At 46.6% G+C, this 27,706-nt stretch overlaps 1 protein-coding gene and 1 long non-coding RNA gene across 5 annotated transcripts in view; one reads left to right on the top strand and one right to left on the bottom strand.

The window, feature by feature from the left end:
* KATNAL1 (katanin catalytic subunit A1 like 1) overlaps positions 1-7,402 on the top strand; it is a 51,387-nt gene extending 43,985 nt beyond the window's left edge. For all 4 annotated transcript variants that reach the window (XM_048846686.2, XM_048846693.2, XM_048846699.2 and 1 more), the window contains 3 exons: positions 80-214; positions 3,414-3,540; positions 5,368-7,402. In XM_048846686.2, coding sequence (XP_048702643.1) covers positions 80-214; positions 3,414-3,540; positions 5,368-5,566 — 461 coding nt within the window. In that variant the 3' untranslated portion in view covers positions 5,567-7,402. The remainder of the gene's footprint in view (positions 1-79; positions 215-3,413; positions 3,541-5,367) is intronic.
* On the bottom strand, positions 208-27,652 carry LOC125635279 (uncharacterized). Its single transcript, XR_007356202.2, has 3 exons — positions 27,521-27,652; positions 15,189-15,298; positions 208-1,622 (listed from the first exon to the last, which is right to left on the bottom strand). It is a non-coding gene; the product is annotated as an uncharacterized LOC125635279 (long non-coding RNA).
* Positions 27,653-27,706: the final 54 nt, after the last annotated feature.

Genomic DNA, 27,706 nt, shown 5'->3' with positions numbered 1-27,706 from the left:
CAGTCCAGCACCGTGAGCAAGCATGGTATTTGCTACAATCATTAAAATGACTCTTTTTCCTACACTGTTGGACTTGCAGGAGTAGGTGGTGCACTAGAAAATGATGACCCTTCCAAAATGGTGATGGTGCTGGCTGCTACAAACTTTCCCTGGGACATCGATGAAGCGTTGCGAAGAAGATTAGAGAAACGGATTTATATACCTTTGCCAACAGGTACGATTGCTACAAGTATTTTCCTTTAAATGTTTTTTTCTAGGAAACTTGTTCTTGACTGTATCTCTTAGGATTGTTAAGACCCTTAATATGTCTGTTCTAAACATTGCATTTGAGGGGTTAATAACTTGGCTGGCTGGTTTCTTAAAAAAATTGCCTGGAGCTCAGAAACAATGAGCTATGGTATTTCATTGCAGACCCATTGATGGGTTCTTATGTTTTGAAACCAAGTTAGTTTTAATGAGCCTGGAATTATTTTAAATGTTGCAGTCAATCCTTGAGTGATCATCAAAGGCAGCCTTTGGACTTTTTAAGAAATATTGCAAATGCATTCCCATGCCCTTGCAGATGAATGCAGAGAAATGGATCCATGAATTATCACTTCCAGGCTTAGCACATTGTAAATCACTGCTTGCCGGCCTTTATGCCTAGACTTCAAGTCACTCAAAATGTAGCAGGCTGATTGCTCTCCTGCCCAAGATTCCTTGGCTTGTATTGTCATTCCTGGCTGTCACTCGTATATCCTATTAATTTCAAGATTCGTATCACTTGAAGGTTGTATAGCTTTGTTTCTTCTTGGGACAGTGAATGCCTTGTATCACTGCATGAGCACACTAGATAACAAGATGCGTGTTCATGGTGACAGCAATTGTGATTGAGTTTAACAGGTATAAGGACATTTTAATAGGTATACAGCTTGTCTTTGCAGCTCACAGACAGTAATAGCTCATAACAGGATGACTGGCTTTATGACCAATTAGTCTAAAATTCTATCAGTTTGCTCTTGTTTCTAACTGAGCAAGACTTGCTTTTGACATAGTGTAATACACCCTGCACTTCTTACATGAGGTGGATTGCCACTGTAGTTGTGAGTTTACATTCTATCATCTTATTCCGCCTATGAAGAAGTTAAATTGTTCTGTGCATCTCCAGATGATGTATTTGCATTCATGCTTTGTCATTTGAGATCACCAGGGATTTCAGTTGGGAAAAGTTTAAACCAAATAAATAAATTGTAGGATCTGGTGTAGTGTGAATTTTATGATGTGATATTTCTAAAATGACATAAGGCCCTGGGAAAACTTAGGAAAATATTCTGTTTCAGAGAAACAATTCTGCATGTGTGCCATATGTGCATCTATGGTGTTCTGTAAATAATCAATAACCCTTCTAAAGAAAATGCCATCTCTCTGTACAGACCCTCTCTCTGGATTATAGGTAATTTTGTAAGGCACTTAAGGTACCACAGTAGTATAAATACTTTCTATATTTTCTTTTTCACTGTTCTCCGTTAGTCACCGGGGACACTTATAAAACAGGAGTGTTGTTCTTGAGATTTTGTCTGCTCATCTTGCTGCTTCCCCCTCAAAATGGTCATCCTCTGTTTTTAAGGCATCAAAGCTGGTTGCTGTAGAAATGAACATGCTGATGTAGTGTACATTTTCCCTTGCAATAAAAAACTGAAAAGAAAGCCTCTTTCTCTTCACCCCCACCCCTCAAAACAACATAAAGGGACAAACTTTCAAATGTGGGTTCTCAAAGCACAAGCGTAGGACTTGCATATGCACATGCTATGTGTGCAGAAAGGTTAAATTGGCTGTGTAAATGGGTACTTATTTAGTCAGTTACCATGCTGTGCACACAGCATCTGTGTTTGAAAATTGGCCAATGCAATTGTTTCTAAATATAATTTCTGTTTTCCATGAGGCTTCAGCAACTCTGTTGGGCCCCGGTTCAGCAAAGCACTTAAGCATGTGCTTAAAGTTTAGCATATGCTTAAGTGCTTTGCTAAATGCTCTCTACCTCTATGTAAATGGAAATATTTGTGTCTAATAAAACCATGTAAATAATGTGCAGTCAACTTCTGAACAGACAGGTGTATCACAGGGGTCAGGAGGAGAATCAGAAGTTTGTAGGATCACGCCTTTGTTTCTTGTAAGAATAATATTCCCTGCTGGTCAGCTGTGTACAGTGAGAAAATGATGCACAACGAGGTCTGTGGTTATACCAGAGACGGTATCTGTTTGTCTCAGGCACATTGTGCAGAATGAGGCAAATGGCTAAGTGCTTTCAGTCATCTGAGAAGAGTAAGCATTTGGTATGATTGCACTTCCTGAGCTGTTTTGTGGTTTTATGAAGTGTCTGTACGGGATATTTTTTAACTTCATGCTCTGCCAAAAATGTGCTCAGTTTTGTTTTTCTAATATGTGAGTACAAAGGAGATCACTAACCATAGGTGCTGCCCAGTGTTTGGGCAGGGCATGCCAGGTTCTTTTCTTTCCTGGCACCTCCTGTTGAGAGCTGCTCTAGTCTGTGATGGTGTGCTCCTTCTGTGACGCAGCCCTCCTGCTGGGTGTCACGTTGATGTCCACCCCTTCTGGAGTATAAGAAGAATCCAGCAATGGGGTAGCCCTCTAGGTAAAGCAAAGGGCTCCCAAGTCAGGGTCTTGACTCGTCTGTCTTTAGTGCCTTCTCTCATCTAGAGTGCCCATCATGGTTAGACTTCTGGCTTTGATACCCCTAGCCTAAGGGGTGGTAGGGCAAGCTGGGACCACCCTCTCCACCAGCTTCTAATCCAGGGCTCAGTAGTAAGCAGCTACATCCTGCACCCCAGAGTGCTACACTGCTGCTTCTCTGGTCACTTGCTACCTGTCCCCTCTTTTCACAACAGATAAAGTACAGTAAAATCTCAGAGTTACAAACATTTCTGAGTTACGAACAACCTCCATTCCCGAGGTGCTCATAAGTCTGAGGTTCCACTGTAAAGATTTTTAATAACTGGAATCAAAGATAAAGTCTCAAACCTTCAGAGAATCTCTAGGCTCTTCCCTTTGGCTGTGGCAACTTTGCCAAAGGCAGGCATCAGGGGCTCCTGCACTGCTCCTTCCCAGGAACTCAGAATGTATGTCAGTTCACCTCCACTGTATGCTGCCTTACTGAGCTGACCCGTTCCTTTTGTGCTCCTCCTCCTCCTCATACCATGCTTTGCAGGTATGGCCTGGTGAGGCATCCTGGGTCTGGAGCAGCTGCTTATCTCCTTCCTTGTTGGTGCTAGGTTTGTATAACCTATCATAATAAGGCTTTTCATCTGTAGTTTCCATTTAAAGCCTAGATCGTGTTTGTCTTTTTTTGAGTATGCGTGTCAGAGACTTGAACAAAAGTATTATTAAACTTTAAACAAGTGATTCTTGTATCACAGCAAAAGGTAGAGCAGAGCTGCTTAAGATTAATCTTCGGGAAGTAGAGATGGATCCTGATATACACCTTGAAGAAATTGCTGAGAAGATCGAAGGCTACTCTGGTGCTGATATAACTAATGTTTGCAGGTATTTTGTTCATTTTATTTGCAAACAAATATAAAATCAATAGTTATGTTACTCAATAAAAGAGAGCAGCACCAGGCCCTGCCCACAATAGTCGAAAGCATGCTAGCAGCAACTATGTTTAAGGCTTGAATACACTTGCTAGCACTATTCGTACAATAGGATGGTTCTTAGAAAGCTTGAAGACTGTGTCAAGATGTGACGGTGTCTGCTATGGTCGTGGGAGAGCAAACAGCCTGAGCAAATGTTTGTTACCATTGTCTATTTTCACTGACTCCTGTTTTAATCTTCTAATCTAGTATAAAGCCGGGTTGTTTGGGGTTTTTTAACCCTGTGGATTTAGGAGCTGGAACTTCCTGCTGCAGAGAGAAACAAGATATTTTACTTATTCCTATCTAATATTTTCTATTGCATTTGTGTCCAGAGACCCAATCAGGACTCAGCTGCTCTCAGTGCTAGATAGAGCTGGCTGGAAACTGGAATCCCTATTCCGCAGGATATTTCAAAATTTATAAAATATATTGCTTTGAACCAAAAAGAACAATGACATTTCCTGCAGAACGGGAATTCCAATATTTTGTTTTGAAAAAGTCAAAATGACCTCTTGTTTTGATCTTTTCCAAACATTTCAGTGGCTTCCTGCGCTCACAGGAACACTGTCAACTTTCCAGGCAGGGAGATGGGCAACTTGGGGACCCACAAGCCAAGCCTGGGAGCTTGGGATCTGTGGCTTCCAGGGCCTCCAGGCTCCCCCAGGCTTTCCAGCAGACTGCCTGGTTTCCATCAGAATTTCATCAAAATCCTTGTTACTGCAAAACATTTCAATTTAGAAGAATCAGCATTTTCTAATAGAAAAAAGTTCTGCTGGAAAACGTCCAACCCGTGCTAGAGCTAGGGGCTGAACATCAAGTACAAACGCTTGGTCCCTGCCCAGAGGAACTTACACTGTATGAACATGTCTCAAGACTGTGGTCACCCATATTTCTACTGATTAAGTGGCTATTAACCTGTGTTGAAATGACTCCAGAGTTTTGAAATCTTTGTGTTGAACTGTACAATAGTTAGGTTAAATGTTGTCCCTCGGGCCTATATTCTCCCTTGCTGGGAAAACTGCAAAAAGAGAATCCATAGCTGAAAATTCCACATGGGCCATGCTGTGAGAAATGAGCGACATTCTCTTTTTCTGGTGAGCAGGGCTTAGAAAGGGCCAGGGGAAGAGTCTACCAGATGAAAAGCGTATAAGGATCTGCAGGCATCGGTGTCCTCAGCCCTGTGGATTAATATGTCATGTGTGCTTTTTGGCTGCCACTCTGCACTTTCCAGACCAAGTGACCCTGCCAAAACTGGCAGCAGGGCTGAATTGCATGTCAAGCTGCCATTGGCTCCCCCACCAGGGACTGCACACTGCTAAGGAGGTTGAAGCCATGGAGTGGGAGATAGTGCTGCATCAGAGGGGAACAGAAGCTTGAATGTTTCAAAAAGGAGGGATCAGTTGAGCACAGTTTTTGTTTTCATGAGTTTAGTGACTGCATTGAAGTCACAAGATTCATCTCCATGAATCATTGTAAAAGGTTTTCAGTTTTATAGTTTTAATTATCTCTGCACATTTACCATATGCTTAAATGGATTTGGGTACCAATGCATTCTTTACATCAAATGAATGTAGTGATCTTGGAACATAGAAGCGAAGAAAGATGTATTCTACATCTTGGAAGTTATTGCATTCTTAAGTGTTCCTTCCAGTGAAGCTTGAGAATATAATCAAAATTCATGTGGCTCACAGCACACAGTACTGACACTTAGTTCCCATGTATTTTCCTTTGTTTCCAGGGATGCCTCTTTGATGGCAATGAGACGGCGCATTAACGGCTTAACCCCAGAAGAGATCCGTGCACTTTCTAAAGAGGAACTTCAGATGCCTGTCACCAAGGGGGACTTTGAGCTGGCTCTGAAGAAAATCTCCAAGTCTGTTTCAGCTGCAGACCTGGAGAAGTATGAAAAATGGATGGCGGAGTTTGGATCTGCTTAACCTCAGTGACGTCTGTTCTGGGCAATAATTTTTTTTTATCTTTTTCTGTTGTAAACTGTAAAATGAGTTAAAAATGTTTTAAAAGCTTTAATAAAAGGTTTGATTTTTTTTTTCCTTCTGGTGACAAGAAACCCCCCCCCCTTTTAAATTTTGTTACTCTTGAAAGGAATAAAAATGGTAACTCACACAAGACATAAAGATGCTTTCTGACTGAATAGTAAAATGCATAAATAGCAAAGGGAAAATACACTTTTGAAGATAAGCTGCACTTTTCCAGTGAATTTCAGTGTTCCCTATTTTCACACACACTAGTCTTTCATGGCCCAGATCTGTAAATCAGGCATGGGAGGGTGATGAGAGAAGCTAGCAGAGATTTGCTGCACACCTTATTTGTAGGAATTGCTGTATTTCTAGTAAGGATCGGGTTCCTTGCCCTTGTATGTGGCACTGAAGTTACTGTTCGGCTGCTGCTTCTCCTTTCATTAGGTTATTCTGAGCAAAGTAAGTGGGTAAAATTGGCCTTGTTTACAATAAGCAGAGAGCAGTTTGCATCAAGACTCAAATTGTTAATGATTTTGTTGGAAACTTTTTCAGCCTAATTTTTCTCTCACTCTCACCAGTTTTACACTGGTGTAACTTCACAGACTTCTGTGGTGTTATTCTGACTTTACGCCAGTGGAAGTGAAAGGAAAATCGGGGCACTTGATTTCTTTTGGTCAAGCTTAGGCCACATTTGCACCAGTGTAACCAAAGCTGTGATTTTTTTTAACTGATTTTAGTTGACCTTCCACTCTTGCACTATTACTCATCCCCGTGTATTTTGTTTGTGTTTTCTAGATATTTTTTATTCTTATTTATTAAACACCAATAGTGTGCTTGACTCAATTCAAGACTTAATACCAAGCCCATTCCTGCTCCTAGAAGACAGACACTGGACATGGAGCTCTCGTTTTCCTATCAGTCACAAACACTCTCTTTCCTAGACTTGGTACAGGACAACATTTGTTTACGCTGTGGAACTGTTTTTGCAGTTCAGACTTTTATGCAGTTTTCTTAAATGTGTAAAAATGCTTTGACTGGGAAAATGATTAATTTCGGTAGATTGTCTCCTACCCCAAGCCAATGTAGTGCTGAAAAAGGCTGGATTGGCAGCTTTGGCGCATGAAGGCCTCCGTCCCAGAGTGTGGCTGTCACACTGGAAGTAGCTGTGCTGGCCGCTCTCCACATGAGTTTGTGGCTCTCATATCTGACGTACCGGAGCTTCCTCTGCTAGGAACAGAGAGAGAGTTCAGTTTCAGTGGCCATCCTGTCCTTGGCCTCTCTGCTGAGGCTGTCAGTAAGGCTGCCAGTTGTGACGATGGGGATTGTAACATCGACCTGTTCTTTAGGAATTAGACCGAGTCCACTTTTCGTATAATCGCCAAACTGCTGTGGCATGCAAGCAACTTCTTGCTATAATTGACTTTGACCAGACCTAGAAAGGTTCCAACTACCATTATTACTCCACCGAGCTAGCCAGCCCTTCATAGTACCTGCGGGACATGGCCAGAATTGTTTAAATGAATTCCTAGTGCAAACACAACTCTGGTGCCTCACCCATTCACTTGTTAGGGGAGAAAGACGTCTGGGATTTATTCTAAACAGTTCTACAGCACATAACTGGTTACGTAGGCTACATTTGCAATAGTTTTGCCATGAATTCATTATCTGTAGATACCTTGGACGTAGACAGCACCTTGGGCTGAGCCTGTGAATGGTACGGTTTGCTCTTTTCAAGCAAAGGGCCTGCTGTAACTTGAATGGAAAAAATCCCAATAAATGTCCTGATGACTCTCATTCATGTTGCATTGTACTTTTGTTTGGATGCAGACTTTGGGCTCAACTGTGGCTCTTCTGGCCCAGGCCCCTGTGGCTGACTTGGGCACGATGCCTCTTGAGCTCTGGCAGTGCAAGGGGAGCACAGCTGGTGCAGAGACCTTCCAAAGGGTGCAGCATTCACTCCACTGGCCAGAGCTGGGGGAAGGGAATTGTGGGCCCTGCTGTGCTGTACCCCTGCTGGGGGAGGCTACCGGGCTCAGGGAACGCATGGACTCTCATTGTGGTCATCCCTTGAAAGGTGGAGAGAGAAGGCTCCATTTGCCCTCTTTCCCCTGGCTAGTCTGCTGCACTTGTGCAGGGCTCGGCACGTTTGGACCCCTTATGTTTTCACATATCACTAATGATATGTGTGACCATCAGACTAAATAAAGGGGCAGTCTCGGAAGTTGCAAGAGGAGCAAGTGGAAACCAAGTGTAATCTATATTGTTCTAGAATAGAATTCATCCCTACTCAGGCGGTCAGCACAAGCCCTGTGGGTTTAAATGGGATTTAATTGGTGCATTGCCCTTTGCACAAAAATGAATGTCACCCCTAGTGAATAGCTAAGCCTTTCCTGGGGGGGGGAAGGGAGAAAAGCTTTTAAAAAATAGCAAGCTTCTATAATTACTCCTTGTTCCTTCGTGGGTGGTGAAGCTGTCAAGCATTGCACTTTCCTGTAATTACTGTTGTTCATTTGATTTTAATGTTATTCTTTCATGTGGCTACTAGATGGACACTGCAGAAATTAAAGGACCCAATGAGATTCTCTAATTAGTACTACTGGAGTAGTGCCTTGGTCCCCCATTGTGCTAGGCACTGTACAAACAGAGAGAGAGAGTCCCTACCTGAAGAGCTTACAACCTAGGCAGACTGAAGGGGAATTGGAGGCAGGACGTGACTTGCCCAAGGCAATGCAGCAGCTCTGTGATAGAGCTTCTCCTGACACCCAATCAGGAGCCCTACCCACTAGATCATGCTGCCCTCCTCTGTAGCTCCATCTTGTAACAAAAGTCTCCTTTGCTACTGTGATTTGCTAGGGTTGGTTGCCTCAGTAAACAGGGGTCACTCGGGGGGAATCATAGTCATGGACTTTTCCCTCCTACCCATCCGAATTCTGATCCGTGTTTTGGGCTTTGAACATTACACTTCAGCTTCCGATCTGGTGGGTGCAGCTGTAACTCCAGTGAAATCAAAGGGGTTGTACCTGCTACAAGTGACCACAAGACTCTAACATTGCTCTTTGGGCTGCTGCACAATGCGAGTGTCCCCCGCAAGGTGCATTCAGCCACCGTGATTCAGAAAGTCTCAAATGTCCGCATGTTCTTTTGTGTCATGTGAGGCAGTGACCCGCTTGCCAATGAGAGCCCTGGGAGGATGGGGTGATCTTAGGAGATCATTACCCTTAGCTCCTCACTCAAACTGCCACTTTAAAGTGTTAAGCCATTATGTCATGTCATCGGAGCCATATGTGAAACAAAATTCACTGTGGTGGGACTTAAATGTTCAAACATCCACACACGCAAGACCAAAATGTTACATCACTGAGCCCCCGATCATGAGCCTTCTCTCCCAGACCTCAATCAATTTTCTCATGTTGATGGTGCCCTTATAGAAATGTATTTCACAGCTGCAGAACAGACTTGTGAAAATGCCCCCAAATCACAGATTTTATTCTTTATCTGTATCATGGTAGAGCTCAAAGGCCCCAGCCAGGATCAGGGCCCCATTGTAAAACCACACTCTAAGAGTCTCTGCCCCAAAGACTTTGCAAGATAAGGCCCTAATCCTGCATTGCAGCTCCCTGCAGATAGATCCTTGAACCGTCACAAAGCCCCAGTGAGGCCAATGGGGGCTCTGCAGGAGTCTACCTCACCTACCAGCTTGCAGGATGTAAGAGTGAATGGGGAGGGAGGGCAAGGCTGACCGTGACAAGAGCTCATGGTTACCTAGATTAGCTATGGGCACAATTAGCAGGAATCAGTTTACTTAAAAAAAAAACAAAACTCTCTGCATTTGTGACACAGTAAGTCATCGCTTTCATTTGGTGATGCCTGAACTACCATGGGCACAAAGTCCAAATGAACCACAATCTGGGATAACGATTGGATCATTTTGTGTATATATATGTATTTTTGTTCAATGTGTGACCTCTCAGTATGTTGTACCTACATTACAGGGGAAATTGTTTTAAAACAGTATTAAGGTATCTTTCCAAACATCTGCGAACATCTCTCCTGCTGGCACTGTTAATGTCGTAACCTTAACACATTGGTTGTATTGATAAACATGGAGAGTCTTTCTCTGTTTGTTCTCGCAAACGTTTTCCTGATGTTCAATCTAGGAGTCTCCCACCTGAGAGTGAGATTTTTTTCAGCATGTGGTGTTGACGTTTGAATCACTAAAACCCTTGGCAGCCAGGGACTGATGTTCACAGAATCTGTGTTTTGGATCTAATCATCAGTCATACTTTCCATTCTCGGCAGGCCTTTTGTGGCCACAAGCTATAAAACAGTGTATGCTGCATGGCTGATGCTGATGGAGGAAATGGGAAAGGCCCTCTCTGATTTTCAGCAGAGAGTTAATGCCCTGCTCAGACCTTACACAGTTGTTTAGCTCCACATTTTTACCTGCTCCTGGGATCTGAAAGTCTAATCAGGCACTCAAGAAGCTATATGATTAACAGACCCCATCTGGAGCAAAACCTATGACACCTCCTGTTCTGCCTGGTGGTGAACAAATCCACTTGGGATAGTGACTGCTACCTCCGGGTGGAGCACCCACTCGTGGTGAGAGGAGAAGACCCTGCTTAGGTGATCTGCTAGCATGTTCTTGGCACCCGGAAGGTGACACACTTCTAGATGAATTCTGTGGTCGATGCAGAAGTCCCAGAGATGGAGTGCCTCTTGGCAGAGGATCACGCTCCCTCTTGTCTGTTGATGTAGAACATTGAGGCTGTGTTGTCCGACAGGTGAGGTAGGAAGACCGCACACACTTTGTGTACTGCCCTGAGGTCTTTGAAGTTTATGTGTAGCGTCAACTCCTCTGGGGACCACATAACATGAGTCTGGAGGGTGCCAAGGTGTGCAAGGGTGCCGAGGAGTCCGAAACCAACTCGACTAAGTGAGGAGTGCTGACAAAGGGAATTCCTTCCAGGACTTTCCAGGGGTAGGTCCACCATCGCAGCGAGGTAAGTATCATTGCAGGGATGGTAACGACCTTTTCCAGGTAGTCCCTGGACTGGGAGTAGACCATCGCCAGCCATTTCTGCAGGGGTCACATCCGGAGCCTGGCGTGGTGCACCACATATGTACACACTGCCACGTGACCAGGGTGCAGGCAAACTCTGGCCATGGTCAGAGGAAATGCAGAAACTTCCGCAATGAGGTCCATCAGTGCCCTGAATTTCTCCAGCGGCAGGAACACCCTGGCACAGGTCGAGTTGAGCTCCAGTCCGATGAACTTGATCCTCTGCACCGGAACCAACGTGGATTTTTTGTAATTTACCAGCAGGCTGAGGCAACGGCAGGTGGCTAACAGCATCACGGCATCCCTTTTGGACCTGGGACTGGGAACTGCCCTTGACTACCCAGTCATCAAGGTATGGGTAGATCTGGACACCCCGACATCTGAGGTAAGCAGCCACCACCGACATGCACTTGATAAATACCTGTGATGCAGTCGCTAGGCCAAATGGGAGGACCGTAAACTGATAGTGGTTGGGACCTACCATAAACTGGAGGAAGCATCTGTATCCCTCGAAGATGGCGTTGTGGAAGTACACATCTTTCAGACGGAGGGCGGCGTACCAGTCTCCTGGATCTGGGGGGGAATGATGAAGGTCAGGGAGACCATGCGAACTAGGAAGCAGTTCAAGTCTCGCAGGTCCAGGATAGGTCGCAGACTGCCCTTGGCCTTTGGGATTAAAAAGTAGCGGGAATAGAACACCCCTGTTCCTGTACTCTGGAGGAATGACCTCCATCACACCTAGCTGCAGTAACCCCTCTACCTCCTGCGCGAGGAGACTCTCATGATAAGGGTCCCTGAAGAGGGATGGGGAGGGGGAGGGGGAGTGGGAAGGAGGGGTAGAAAATAACTGAAGGGTGTAATCCCGCGCCACCGTACTGAGGACCCATTGGTCCAATGTTATAGGTGCCCATGCAGGGAGGAAAGGAGAAGAGCGGTTGGCAAAAATAGGGGAGGGAGGATCCTGAGAACAGTCCAGTCAGTAATCCTTGGGCATACCTTCAAAATGAGCACTTGCCTGCCTGCGTATTGGGGTCGAGCTTGACTGAGAAGCCTGTGGAGGCTGGTGGCTAGGACGCTGCTTGTAGCCTCTGAATTTCTTACGGGGAGGCTCCTGGTGAGAGTGGCTCCCCGGCCCTGAGGCTGCTGCGGCTTAAACTGCTTGCAGGGAAGGCCGGGCACATACAGGCCCAGCGTTTTAAGGGCCATGCGGGAGTCCTTTAGGCCATGGAACTTGTTGTCTGTCTGTTCCACAAACAGGGCTTGCCCATCGAAGAGAAGGTCTTTCATCGACTGCTGAGCCGCCGTGGACAAGCCAGAGAGGAAAGGCCAGGATGCCAGGCACATGCCAACGGCCAAGGCCATGGTTCAGGCAGCAGTGTCTGCTGCATCCAACGCCACCTGGAGCATCGCCCTGGCCGCAGTCGTGTCCTCCTCCATAATATCCTGGAACTCCTTCCTAGAAGCCTCAGGAAGAAGCCCTCAAACTTGGCCATGGCTTGCCACATGTTAAAATCATAGCGTCCTAGTAGGGCTTGATGGTTGGCTACCCTCAACTGGAGACAAGAGGACGAATAAACCAAACAAGTCTATTCTCTTGGAGTCTTTGTTCTTAGGGGTAGCCCCGGGTTGACCTTGTCACTCCCGGTGGTTAACTGCTTCTACCATTAGGGAGTTGGGAGCAGGGTGGGTGTACAGCTACTCGTGGCCTTTGGATGGCACAAAGTACTCGCACTCAGCCCTCTTGGAGATGGGTGGCAGGGAGGAGGGAGTTTACCACAGGGCATTAGTGAGCTTAGAGACCCCATCATGAAGGGGCAGAGCCACCCTGGCCAGTGCTGTGGAGCAGAGGACATCGAAGAGAGAGCATGAAGGCTCCTCTAGCTCCTCCGCCTGAAGACCCAGGTTGGCAGCGACACTCTTCAGTAGTTCCTGGTGGGCTTTAGCATCATCCGGAGGAACCAGGGGAGGGAGCCTCATTATAGCCTTTTCCGGCGACGATGAGGAAGATGCCAGTGACGTAGGGTCCTCCAAGACCATTCGTGGCCCAGTGGCTTGTTCCCCTGCTCCCTCTTGGACCTGCGGGGTCCTCACGCCTGAGGCTTCATGCACCGGAAGAGGATGGGAGAGAGAGGCAGCTGATCTCTCTGAGGCTCCAGACACCGAACAGGCGGCATGGGAGGGCTGGGTGAACCCCCACAGGTTCCATGGGTACCTCGGCACCGGCCACTGTGCCTGAGGCCATGGGGCCAGTTTCGGTGCAGACAACATAGCCGGTACTGGAGCTTGTCCCGCCATCAGAGAACCTTGCTCCAAACCAGGCTGGATCCTGAGCAGTCGCTCTAAGGTGACCAGGATGGAGCGGAACGGTGGCTTTGTCCTGACTGATGCTGGTCTTAGGAGTCCGATCAAGAGTGGGGTCTTAGGGACCAGTGCCGCTCAACGGATCTGTGATGGCTTGGAGCCGGTGATCTACATCTTGCACTTGCTGAGTGGTACCGGGATGAGGAGCAGGACCAGGAGTCAGAACGGGCCCAGTGCCGGGAAACGCCTACCTGCGGTGATGCCCTCCTAGGGGATTGGCGACGGTCCGAGGAATGGTAACATCGATCCCTCCACAGATCCCTGGAGCAGTACTGCAGTCTCGGAGATACTGGGTGGCGGGATCGGTACTCCTGCTGGGGGGTGTGTGCCTGCAAAGGTCTGCGCCTGGTGGCCAGTGAGCTGCGCCTTGAGCCTCTCTGCCCATGCCCAAGGTCCAGGGACCGAAGGGGGCTGCGTTGCGTCTGCCTTTCGTGGTCAGATGTGTGGTGGCTACGGGAGGGCAAGTGCTGGCGGGACGTCCCCCACGATGGGGAATGGTGCTTCTGAGTTGGGAGACCAAAGTGGTCCGAATGCGGGTTTACCCTGTGACCGGGGAACCACAGGAGCTGGTGTGGGTGGCACTGGGAGGGACATGATCTCCTGCGCCACCTGCAGGGTCTCTGGTGTGGACGGTACCTAGAGCTGATGGAGGCCTCTGCCACTATCCGGGGTAGCTGGCAGGAAATAGGTTGGGCTACATCGCTCCACCGGAGCTTGGACCCAAGATCCCGACATGGATGAAGAGTTGCCCAGCATGGGACCTTACTCACATCCAATCTTATCCTTTCCCTTGCAGGAGGTTGGAGACTAGCCTCACCCTGCCTTCTTGGGCTTCTTGGTCGGAGCTACAGATCAGGACCGGTGCCGGCCAGTGGACATTCCCGGGGGGGTGCTGCGTACCGAGGTCACGGTACTCAGTGCTGAGTTGGAGCGTTGCTCCGGTGCTGGGGTGAGGGCCGACTCCATGAGGAGCGCTTTTAAACGAATATCACACTCCTTCTTAGTCCTTGGCTTGAAGGACTTGCGAATTTTGTTCTTCTCACTAATGTGCCCTTTGCCCAAGCAACACAGACAACTGTGTGGATCACTAATGGGCATGGGCCTCTTGCAGCGATCACAGGGCTTCAGGTCTGGGGACTGGGGCATGCCCCATCCCGAGGCAAAGTCCTGTTCAGGACCTACAAAGTCTCTAACTATAGCTAAGGGATTTATAAAGACTAACAGAAAACTCTATACGCTATCATACAAGAGATAACTAGTTTGTACGAACGAGCAGCAACAGCACTGGCTGAAGCAGCCACAGTACCAGCGCCATCTCTGGTGGCAAGAAGGAACTGAGGGTGGGGGGAACTGGCAGAGCCCTCTATGCTGCAGCATGTGTGCACCGCTCCAGGGGGCGCCAGAGCCGGTACGCTACAGGTACTGCTGAGGGAAAAACTTCCTGCACCGGTGCATGTGGCGAGCACACGCACCTAAGTTGAATGGACGTGAGCAAGCATTTGAAGAAGAACTTCTGAAGCCAGTTCACTGTTCAGCTGACAACCCCATGGTTGAAACTACAATTCCTCCAGTTTCAGCTGTTTACTGTGGCAACTCTCACGCCCACCACCGGTGGTTTTATACAAGTTTTATTCCATCATGAGCGCACCGAGAGACTGCCTGGCTGCATACCTGCCACTGGCTAAGGAATGGTGCCTTTGCTATGTGGACACCTGAGTCAAATCAGGCCCCATCCACCCATGATTACAACCACTTACTTTACATTGGTGAGTAATGAATACCACTCACACTTTGCTCTCTCCCAGGTTTTCACTTATGCACAAATGGGCAATAATATAATTTGTATTATAGTCATGCTCAAAATGTGCCAACCACTGTAATTGCAGATAGGAATAACAGTCCCTAATTGCAGTTTACATTCCTGGACCTGATTCAGGACAATTTATTCCAAAATTGATGGGAGATTTTTTTCACATTTCCTCCTCGGTTGGTTTCACATGATCTCATTGTTTCTCTAGCTATCCAGATAGTTTGGCGCACTCTCTCCCTTTACAAGGTGTGTGCACGTTCTTTCATCTTCAGTGACCAGAGCAGTATGGTGCAACTTTGTATTCTCTTTTTTTAAATGGACATACTACAGGTTCTATGTGAAATTACCTTCCTTTCAGCTGGTGGAATGGGTCAACAGGTTCAGCAATGGAAAGAACAGTCCTTTGGTCAGCAAGCTTCATTCTTGAAGTGTTGAGAATATGGTGACCACAAAACACCTTTAAAAAAGTTAACACAATTAGAAAACAAACACACACAACTTGGGCTCAGGAAACCTGGGGTCTCATGTGCCCTCTCCTCTGACAGTTAGGAGTGTCCCTGCTTTTCCACCTCCCACTTACACAGCTGCTGTGCGGTTGTGCTGAGCTTTATGATCCCCAGATGCCTTGACATGTGTGTAGATGTTTTCATGTCTCTTCACAGATGTCTTTCACACATGGATTGGTTCAACAGGCACCTATCTTGGTTAGCAGTGGGTGTTCTTGTATAGGCTGTTTGTGCCATGTATAACTGAGCAGGTTGAGTGTATGAGATAAAGTGAAATAAAGGTCATTGGGCTGGTGAAGGTGAGAGGAAGCGTGCGGAATAGCAATTGGGTGGAAAGTAACAGAAACCATAGCAACTCTGTGAAGGGTTTATAAATATAACAAAAGAAAAGGGAATAGCCTGAAGGAGCTGCTGTGCTGACAACACGCTGCAATGTGCATGTTGATCAGAATAATGCCATATTCACCTCTGGGCCAGTACATTTCTGTACTGTAACAAACTGTGTCTGCTTCCGAGACTGAAGGAAGAACCACCTCAGTCACTAGCTTCTTATCCTGCCTGGTTTCTCAGTGCTTTGCTGGTCTCCATATAGGATTGCGAAGGACGCCAAAAGGGCTCTTTTATTTAGGCTGTCATGGAATCACAGGCTCAGTGTCCTGGAACTGCTCTGTATGAAGCCAGACAGGACTCTGGCGTAGCATGCCTCAGCCATTGTCGCCAGGGCATGAAGCCTTTTCGGCTATGGCCTTCCTGGGTCCGACCCCCGTTCTCACCATGCACTTCCCATAGCGACTCCCCCTGGACGGGACCCCAGGGGAAGCCACAGGGACCATGCACCCCAACTTCACAGTCAGCAGTGACTCTCAGAAGGGTTTATTAGTCAACAGGAACAAAGCATAGAACAGAGCTTGTTAGCACAGAAAGCAGGACAATTCAGTAAAGTCCATCTTGGGGAAAGGGAAACCCAAGCCTTGGGGTCCTGGCCCTCCCCCTTGAGTCCCAAACAGGTGACTGAAACAGTTCCAGCTGCCTGGCCCCAGACACACCTGTTGCCCCTTCTCTTCCTTTGTCTCTTTCCCCAGCCAGCAGGTCACCTGATCTGCTTGGACACCTCTGGCTAATTCTTTCAGAAGAGGGGGCTTGGTCATCAGTTGCCAGGCTACAGAGTGTCAGCCATTCTCTGTCCCAGGCAGCCAGGCTGCAGTCACACCTGCCCTCTAGGGATCACTGAAATTATCACACACTCTTATTCCAAATCCTAAATACTTGAGTAACACATAGGGGAAACTGAGGCATGCACACACTATTCAGAGAAGACATTAAGAACATTCCCAGTTTGTCACATTTGCATATTTGACTTCCAGCTCAGATTTTCTTTAAATGGCTCATTGGTGTTCCTTGATATGATAAGGATGATGAATAAATAATAATACAGTGATGTATTATTGTAGCACCTCGCAGCCCCAGCTGAAATAGGGGCTGCCTGGTGCTGAGTACGAATATATAGTAAGTAGTGATCTCCTCCTGGAAGGGCTTACAAGCTGCATAGATAAGACAGACAAAAGATGGGAGGGGAAACAGGTGAAGTGACTTGCTCAAGGTCATATAATGCGTCAAAGCCAGGAATACAACCCAAGTCTCTTGACTCCCAGGTCCCTGGACCATGTTACATGCCAGTCTTAGCAGAACTTGTTAAAGAAGATGCCATGTGATGACACTGTTGATTATAAACATACTTTTTGCTAGTTTGATTAAACAGATGCGACCCATGGGATGCGAGGTTCTATAGGGGAATTCATTTACAGTGTTCGTACAGTGAAGGTTAGCATATTGTCAGCATATGGCACAATTGTTTAAAATAAATATTTGATTGTTTTTAATTTATGCTTGTGCACTAAGGTCCCTGAACATTCAGATCCCTTTGTCGATCATATCTAAATAGCTACCTAGGCATTTATACCACACTGCTAGGAAACTCTGCCCCTCCCTCCTAGCTGGGGATCTGAGCAGTGATTCCTACATTTTTCCTCTCCAGACTGGATTCCTGTGTCTCACTATATGTGGGTGAGAAGGTGACAACAAGGCAGAGGCCCAGGCTCATAGAAAAGGCTTCACTGGCCACTGGCCAAGGCTGCCAGGAGCACCTGGCCCCTATGTTCTCCATTCCAGTCTGCTTCCATTGCAGTTCAATGTCCTGGTCCTGAGCCTAAAAGCCATCAAATGAGCCAGCTCTCAACTCCGCTCAATCAGTGACTGTACCTCCGTCCACAGCCACCGAGGGAGCTACGCTCCACTGGGACACTGATGCTTGGAAAAACCAGAATGAAGCATGTGAGAGCAAGACAAATTGTTCTGGGTCTCAGAGAACAAGCTTCAAGAGGAGATCAGGCTAATCTAGTCTGCTTGTTGTCAGGGCATGCTGATCCCCATGTCTGGTAACATGCTTCCACCATATTCAAATTCATGGAGGGTGAGGGGCAGAGAAGAAGAACACCCTGTGCCCAATGGAGAGATACCAAGCATAGCTCCCTCTGCCATGGATGGGAGAAGAGCAGGAAACTCCATGACGTTCACTAGGGACCTTGCCATGCAGATCTAATTTATCTGGGAAGCGCTTAGCCACAGTGGTGGTGATGGGCCCAAGAGAAAAGCCTACGCTAGGTCCATCACCAGATCATCTGGGTGCCTTGAAAACTCTAAAAGCAGGCACCTTAAGAGATCTCTCTCCAGGTCATTCCAGGCCCTGGCTGGGGTTTATTTTGTGCTGTTTTTTTGGATGTTTGGGTCCTTTCTGCTCTATGCAGCAGGGAGAGAAATGGAGCATCAGCCTGAGCTCTGATTTTTAAGGCATCTTCAGGCTGGGAGTCTATTGTCAAGTTGTCTCTTGCTGCAGGTGAATGACTAGCCCAGACCATGCATGCGGCCGTGTCCCCTTTCACTGCCAGCAGCCCCTCCCTTTGTGCTCAGATATTGTAGCTTCTATCTCCATGACTCTGGGCATAGGGGCAGCCACCACTTGGCCTTGAGACTGTAGACTCCTAGGAATTTAGCTCTTGTTTGTGTCTGATACTGTACATCTCACTTGTGTTGGGGACACTGGGGCATGGCCACTAGGTAACTCGAGGGGATGGAAGACCACGAGTGTCGATGAAGCCCCCTCACACTAGGCCCAAGTGTCCTTGGCCCCCCCGCCTGGAGGCACTCGCAGCAGCTCTGCGTACTAGGCCCAAGTGTCCTTGGTCCCCGCGCCTGGAGGCACTCACAGCAGTTATGCTGAGGATCTGCAACAATATGTTGCAGAGTCAGACTGCCTGAAACTAAGCAAGGCCAGACAGGGCAGATATGGAAGAACAATGCTGAATAAAGCAGCTTTATGTATGGTTTAACAAATGATACAGAGAACCAGGGAACTAGCTGGGAACTGGATTGGCTAGCTATATGGATACTTAGAGCAGCTTGCTATTGGATAAGTATGCTGAAGAAAGGATGTATAAAAGCCTATGTAACTTCCTGCTCTGGGTGCAGGATTTGCGATTCTATTCTCCCTGTACCTTTTTGCAGCTGCAAATAAACTTTTCTGCTTCTCCACCCCGTTGTGATGATTGGGTGACGCACACTGGGTAGCGAACCAACCGCAGCTGTTGTTTAGCCTCTCAGCACTGGGTGCCGGCAACACTTGTAAAAGAACAACATGCCCAGCCATGGGGGATAGACAGATACTAGGCTGTGCTGCTAATGGAGGCTCCTCTAGCTGAAGGGACAGCAAAGCCTAGGTTGTGCCACTGGTGGCCACTCAGTCACATTTGCTACTCAGAGACAGAAGCCAGAGCGTCTATCCCAGTTCACCTCCGAGCCTCCACCACGGGCACAAGCTGACATCTTGGGGAGGACAGCCTTTGAGCGCCACACCCTTCCAGGAAGATGTTCTTCATTTCAAAGCAAACTGGGGGAGGAATAACTTGTAGGAAAAGTTTGCATCCGCCAGCGATGGGGAATATACTCCACACTGGTGTGGAAAGAGTTCACTGTAGCCAGAGAGTGATTTGCGCGCATGGGTGTACCTAGAGGGCGGAGCAGGCCCAAATAAAGATGAGGCCCAGCTGTGAGGGTTGGGGGGTGGTTAATGAAAGAAGGACTTTGGGAGCATAGGTGTTGGGATCCTCTTCTGAGATGGGAACTCTGGCAAAAGGCCAGGAAAGGCACTGAGATGCTATAGGGGTGGAGCAAGTGCCTGTGGTGAGCCTGGATAAAAGGGTAGGAACCAGGCTCCCGGACAGACCACGCTGGGAGATGTTGCTTACTACCAGAGCCAGAAAGGGTATGGGAATGGGGCCCAGAGACAATCAAAGGTAGGTAGTAGTCCAAGGAGTCTGAGGAAGCAGATCTTAACTGCTCACTACAGGGTCCTTGGACACCCGGAGCAGTGGGAAGGCCTAGGTTCACCTACCAGCTGCTGAGGGGTAAAGACTCTTGAAAGTCCTGGGGAAAAGGCTGTAGGGACCACTGGGCCCAGAGTTGCAGGCCAAGACCTGGTGTAAGGTCATTGGACTATTGATTGGGGGACTCTCCTACCTACAATGTGTGGTAACTCTGTAGGGAAGAAGAGGTCTGTCATTCAGCTTTCAGTTGTTTGATCTCTGTGATGTCATAACCCTACTTGTTTCCCAGTTGTCTGCACAGACTTCAAACGAAAACCAGGGTAGAGAGAGAACCTCAGTTCTACTGTTTAAATAAAAACAAAATACAGAAACACTCATTTCAAGCCTACTTTATACAGGATAAAGAAGGGCCTGAGCCCACTTGTGTGTTTCCCTTTGCTGGTCACCCAGTGAGAGAGGAATGACACAACAAGGCTGTGTAATTCAACAGCCTTCCCCACCAAGTCATGCTCCTCTACTCTTCAATAAAACATTCCATTGGGATCCCGTTGCTAACTCCTGCCCAGACAAACTCTTGCAATTGCACATGCTTCCACAGCTTCACTGTGATCTCCCCTGCAAATACCGTGCCGATAGGCCTAAGGTTGCTGGAGAATATGGTGTTCAGGCTCTGTCCAGTGTCAAAGGAGGATTCTTTCAGAGAGCTTGAATTGCTAGTGCTGGTTGTTTTGGGAGAATCTGGAAATGAGCCAGATACACTCTCATCTGTGTAGGCATGGTTCAGCTCGCAGTGAAAGGGAGAAATCCAATCCGGTACACAGATGATGTTTTCTGTTTTTCCAACCAAAAAAAAAAAAGTTTTATCTCTGTGCCAAAGCGCATGAGACATAAAGATGCTGGGGAGCGCTGGCATTCTCAACGCTCGGCAGGATTTCAAAGGATGTCTTGCAGGGTCCAGTAATAGCTATCCAGGGCCTTGCAGTTGGCAAAGAGCGGGTGAAGGTGCCATGCGTTCTGCCAAATACTTAACCATTCTTTCCTGCCAGAGGCTGACGTTCAGTTCTCTGCCCCGCGTGGCTCCAGGGGAAGGAGGCGTGGCACAGAGAATGGTACAAAGCCAGTGTTCTGCAAATCACAGTTCATTCCCGGCCTGAGGAAGAAGTCCCGAAGTGAGCTCAATTTGTAAGATAACCCAGGTCTGGCTTGCACAAGAGATGAAGACCTTCTGGGCTCCATGAGCCAGAGCCAGGGGGATGTGCAGGCTTGGTAGTCAGAAAGATGGACTCAAATAAGTGAGCTGTAGCTCACGAAAGCTTATGCTCAAATAAATTGGTTAGTCTCTAAGGTGCCACAAGTATTCCTTTTCTTTTTTCAAATAATTTGGGGTCTTAATATACTATATCAGAGGTGCTGATGGCTATTTGGGTTTGGTCCTACCTGTAGATTTTTGTACATAGGCTGCTCAGGCAGTTTGTTAACCAGTTCTTGAAAATGTTTGCTCTGAATTCTCGCTTTGCACCATTTTTTGCGGGGGGGAGCATCCAAAAATCCTGGTTAACACCAGTTCAAAACATGTACCTGTACATTTAGCTCGTTGCCCAGTGAGCAGCATCACCAAATCCTTTCATCACCCTTCTTGCCATCCCCGGTCAGTTTATGCCCTGGCTACTTTATATTCTGGTGTCCATAATTGGACTCAGTTGTCTGAATGTTGTCTGAGTCCTACAAACTATGCTAGAATAGTATTTTCTCCCATCTCCAGTGCTCCTCTTGATTATATATCCAAGTACTTGGTTTGTTTCTTTGACAGCAGCCATACATTGTGCTGACAGTTTCATGATTCTTTCCTTTGTCTCTCGTTGTCAATAATCATTAGCTAACTTGCCCTGGGCTACACTGAAAATCGGCCCACTTTCTCCTTGGATGTTACAGGCAGTGTCCTCTTCCACTTTCTTCTGTCTCGGAAAGAATCTCTGCGCATTTCTCTCAGCCCCCAGACAGTATGCAAGGCCACATTGAGGCTGGCTAGCGTCTGGGACTGCTTGCACTTATAAATCAAGTTTACTTTGCAGTTCAGAGGCAGAATCCATCATTTACCTGCTGTGCATTAAAGACACACATTTTTCTCATTCTCTCATGCAGAATATCGTGCGCAGATGGGAGGGAGCTTACGGCCTAATGTGAGTGAATGCGATCCAAATCCAGTGGAAACAGGCCAGGTCCACAGAGGGGTGCGGGAGGAGAGAGAGAGCATGCATGTGTATGTGCGTAAGTTTGGGGGGGGACTCGGTAGCTCCTGTTATGGTTCTTCCTCCCCACCCCTCTGCTCTTGTTGAAGCTCCAACTCAGCAAGGCATTTAAGCTTGTGCACAGTCCCTATTAAAGTCAATGGGACTAATCTAGTTAAGCCAGTACTTAATACTTTGCGAGAGCAGAACCTCTGAAGTGATTGCACCAGGAGCCTGGTGGGGCAAAGCTGGGGGATGGCCACTCTCTGGAGCATCACCCTGCAGCAAATCCATGGGGATTTCCCCCTGGGAGGTGATGACCCCTCTCTCTGTCTCTGTCTCTCCTGTACAGTGAACCCAGCCACACAAAGCCTGGTGGGAGACAACTACCAGCAGAAGGCCATGACAGCATATCTACACAGAGCACCATGGGGCAGGGCAGTGTGTCTATAGGAATAACTCCACATAGTTTATGAAACAACAAATTATTTTCACAGGCTTGAATTTTCTAATCCCTTTCTACAAGTTCGCCAAGAAACCCAAAACATCAGAGCTATTATACATAAAGCCAATCCCTAAATCTCACATACAACATGAAAAGACACAGTATAAAAGAGAAAACAATCTGCTGAATATTACAACCTCAACATCTCTCTGGATCCAATACAGATCGAACCCTACCATCAAATCCAATTCCAACAAAATGAAATTGGGCTGTTGGTCATGGTGGTCCCTTCTGGCCTTGAATTCTATGAATTCCCCCTGTGTGTTCCTTCTTCATAGACCATGGGGGAGAATTGTATTGGTTCAACATGCTTGTAACACTCACTGCTGTGTATTAAGACAATGATTATAATCAAATCTCATGCTTCAGGGCTTCAGATGGTTGCTTGCAGGGGTCAGGAAGGTGTTATTACCAGCAGGAGAGTGAGTTTGTGTGTGTATGGGGGTGGGGGGGATGTGAGAAAACCTGGATTTGTGCAGGAAATAGCCCGACTTGATTATGTAAAGAGTTGTCACTTTGGATGGGCTAGCACCAGCAGGAGAGTGAATTTGTGTGGGGGAGTGGAGGGTGAGAAAACCTGGATTTGTGCTGGAAATGGCCCACCTGATGATCACTTTAGATAAGCTATTACCAGCAGGACAGTGGGGTGGGAGGAGGTATTGTTTCATATTCTCTGTGTATATATAAAGTCTGCTGCAGTTTCCACGGTATGCATCCGATGAAGTGAGCTGTAGCTCACGAAAGCTCATGCTCAAATAAATTGGTTAGTCTCTAAGGTGCCACAAGTACTCCTTTTCTTTTTGCGAATACAGACTAACACGGCTGTTACTCTGAAACCCCAAAGGTGTGTCCCTAAATTATGTAACACTTTTTGGTGACTTTTTTTCCAAGTCTCACCCAGCCCTTGTAACACTAAAAGAAAAACATGCAAAATTAAGGATTACCCACCCCATAATGTGTTACATAATTTGTAGATTGCCCCCAATACATAACTGGCCAGATGTATTCTGGGTCTTTCCCCCCGAAGCATCTGGAGATTGGCCACAGCAGGAGACAGGACACCAGTAGTTCCTGTGCAGGGGCCTCAGATATTGGTGGCACCTCATTCTTCCCTATTCTCTGCCTGTGGCACACAACGGTTTAGTCTTCAGAGAACTGAAATGGTTTAGTCTCACTAAAGTCTTTGGGCTCAATATGGGGGGTAACTGGGTGAAATGCAATGGCCTGTGTTATGCAGAAGGTAAGACGAGATGATCACTGGTCCTTTCTGGCCATGAAATGCTACCTTTGCAAGTAACCAGACTGTCGGAGGCATTAAATAAGGCAGATGGAGGAAATTTCATATGCTGGGGTGCAAGAAATACTCAAACTGTATTCTTTGAAAGAGCGCCATTGTGATATGGCCAGGGAAGTAAAGTTAAACATTCCATTCTTGTTCTTTCAGGGAAAGGGGATCATTTCAGTTCAGATGTACTGGTAGTATTATCATTTATTACTGATCACATCTATTGCAGTAGCACCGAGAGGCCTCTTCTAGGTTGTTGCCCCATTGTGCTAGGTGCTGTACAAGCATAGAGAAAATGATAATCCCTGCCCCAAAGAGTTTACAGTCTAAAAGACAAGATAATGTAGACAAGCCAATGTAGGATGTGTGTTTGGCCGGGAGAGAGGGTGTGCATGGAAGAGAGGAAGGAGTAATAAAAATATGGCATGTTCTAGCACAGATTTGCTGTATGCCCCATTTTTAGCCAGTCAGTAGCAGCAATGACTATAATAGCAACATGAACAATAACTGGCAACAAAATAACTGTAAGCACTACCACATCCTGGCCAAATCTATTTCAGATATTATTTAATATACACAGATGTAACTAACTTGGTGTAAGAAGCTGTGACATGAAGCACCCCTGTATTCATATCCTACGCAGTATTGTAGTAATCTTTGTACAAAATATGCCATGTGAGGTATCGTTTGAAAACTACCAATTCATTGATCATTAATATTCTTGTGTGATGTATGTCTGAGATATGTATTGCGAGTCTGAGTTTATGCTGGAATTATAACAAAAGGTTGTGTAGACCAGGTGTGTCAGCGGGAGTTGTTAAACATGTTTCTCCTAAACATAAAGAATGTGTGTTTACCTCAATTTACATATACACAGTAAACAGACTCATCAAACTAACAAGGGATGGGGGCAAACCTCACATTAGGAAAGGGGGAAGAGACAGCCTGGTGTCTACACCCCCGCAGGAGAGAGAAACTTGGTCTGGGTTTCAATTTTCAAATAATAAATTGCAAAGCTTTACTAGTGGTGGTGGGCAGGGGGGCTTGAACCTCAAGTGATAAGCAACTGAATCAGGTGACCGTCTACAGTACAGAGTGAGGTCTTTTCTAAAAACTAATGACAGACTGGCGATTAATATTGTGCAATGTATGGTATTAACACTACGTAGGGAGTTACGGATACTCGTTGATATTAGGCTGTACAGTCTGCCCAGATACAAGGTGTTGTGTATTTGGTTGTCGTGGTAATATCACCTTGTTGTTGCTATGGCAACTGAGTTAGGTTATTAGGGGATAGTCCAGCCAGTTTTGGCTGGTTTGGTTAGTTCAGTGTGTGAAAATAAATGGCTGCTTTCATGCTTTCTATGTATATAAATCTCCCCACTGTATTTTCCACTGAATGCATCCAATGAAGTGAGCTGTAGCTCACAAAAGCTTATGCTCAAATACATTTGTTAGTCTCTAAGGTGCCACAAGTCCTCCTTTTTCTTCTTGCGGATACAGACTAGCATGGCTGCTACTCTGAAACCTGTCGCAGCTCTCTGTGTCTCAAGTGATTTCTTCCTAAAACTGCTGTCCCAAGGATACAACAAAGTGGCGATGAGGATGGGATCCTTGTGCTGCCCCAGCAACAGAAGGAAGTAGAAGCCAAGGTTTAAAAAAAAAAAAAGAAAGAAAGAAAAAAAAAAAACCTACCAAAATCCGTTAGCTGTTGGAAGGGGGTGAGAACTGGCTTGTTTGCACTGACTGTGCTGGCTTGTTGGCACTAACTGTGAAACCTGAAACTAAAACCATGGCTACACTTACAGGGCCACTGGGACCTTTTGAGGAGAATATAGTGCAATGGCATGTGTGTACTGAGCGTTTTGAGCTTTTTGTTATTGCAAATGACATTACAGAAGAGAAGAAGGTGCCAATATTCTTAAGTGTTGTGGGGGCTAAAACCTACTCCCTGCTACACAGCTTATTACACCCTGTTAAGCCTGAGACCAAATCTTACAATGACATTGTGGAAATCCTGGGGTCCCATTTTTCCCCCAAACCACTGGTAATTGCTGAAAGATATAGGTTCCACAAAAGAGGCCAAAAAGAAGATGAAACAGTTGTACAATTTGTAGCAACTTTAAGAAGGCTAGCAGAACACTGTGAATTTAAGGCTCACATGAATACTGGGCAACCCCGTTGGTGGATGGCAAACCTATATGCATGGAACTGGACACCGGTGCAGCCATCTCGCTGGTCTCCGAGACGGTGTATAAAGAAAAGCTACAGCAACTTCCGCTTAAGGCAACAAAAACTGTTCTGAAGATGTACATGGGGGAAGAGAGACCTATTGATTTTTGCTTCACACACTCTAAGCAAAGCAGAAACTAACTATGCCCAAATCGAATGTGAGGCATTGGGAATCATTTTTGGAATTTGGAAGTTTCATCAGTATCTGTTTGGGCGGAAGTTTACTCTTCTTACAGACCACCAACCTCTGATGTCAATTTTTTGTTCCCTACACAGGCATTCCCCCATTAGCTGCTAGTCGTATGCAACGTTGGGCATTGTTACTTTCAGCACACACATATGAAATCAAATATCGGAAATCCACTCTGCACGGCAATGCAGATGGTCTCTCAAGGTTGCCTTTGCCAGTCAAACATCAAGATACCGCCCAAAAGGAAATCTTCTACTTTGAACACATAGAGAATACACCCATCACTGCTACTCAGATAAAAAAGGCAACTCGCATTGACCCAGTATTGTCCCAAGTTATGGACCTGGTGATGCATGGAAAATCTCGACAAACCTCTCCTGTCCCACCCAACCTTGTTACCTACATGAACAGGAGGATGGAGTTATTGATCCAATCTGGTTGTTTGTTGTGGGGGAGACGTGTCATTATCCCACCACCACTGAGATCACAGATGTTAGAACAGCTACATTCTGGTCACTGTGGACTAGTGCACATGAAGGAAATTTCACGAAGCTATTTTTGGTGGCCTGGATTGGACAGTGCTATTGAAGAGAAGGCAAGAGCTTGTATGTCATGTCAGGGTGTCAGGAATGCACCCCAGTGGGCGAACCTACACCCATGGGACTGGCCTGAAAACCCGTGGCAACGTATTCATGTTGACTTCACTGGCCCCCTTGAAGGAAGCATGTTCTTAGTGGTGGTAGATGCCCATTCTAAATGGCCAGAAGTCTCTATAATGCAATCCACTACTGTAGAGAGTACTATTCAAAAACTACGGGGGCTCTTCAGTCATTTCGGTCTGCCAGAACAACTTGTGAGCGACAACGGACCACAGTTCATCTCTCAGGAGTTTCAAAATTTTATGAAGACAAATGGGATACACCACATCACTTCAGCACCATATCATCCATCCACCAATTAGCTGATTAGCTGAAAGATTTGTGCAAACAATGAAACAAGCTTTGAAATCAGCAAGGGGACAACACTCCATTCAAAAGTGTCTGGACACCTTCTTACTTTCCTACAGAAACACACCTCATGCTACGACCAAAGCATCCCTGGCCTTTCTAATGATGGGACGACAGCTGCACATTTGCTTTGATCCGCTGAAACCTTCTGAATCCAGAGAAATTGTGCAATGTCAGCAGCAATATCAAGTCATCAGACATACACCCAGAGCAAAAGAACGAACCCTTAGCTCGGGACAGCCAGTTTTGGCTTGGAATTATACTTCTGGAACTAAATGGGTCCCTGCCACGATCATCGCTCAAACAGGACCTGTTTCCTACACAGTCTGGATTGCAGAGAATCTCACCTGGCAGTGACATGTAGATCAGCTGTTGTCAGGTCATGGCAGTCCTCAGGACACATCTTCAGTTGAGTTGTCTGACTTCACCTCTTCTGGCGAGACACCGAATCAAAAATCACCTGTTCCTGACTGTTCTCCTCCATTACTGCCAGCGGCTGAGATATCCTCTTGCCCGAAACAAGCTGATACCAC

This window comes from Caretta caretta, chromosome 1, assembly GCF_965140235.1.
Source record: "Caretta caretta isolate rCarCar2 chromosome 1, rCarCar1.hap1, whole genome shotgun sequence".
Lineage (NCBI taxonomy): Eukaryota > Metazoa > Chordata > Testudines > Cheloniidae > Caretta > Caretta caretta.
The sequence above is the reverse complement of the archived record's forward strand: the minus strand, read 5'-3'. Positions and strand labels throughout refer to the sequence as shown.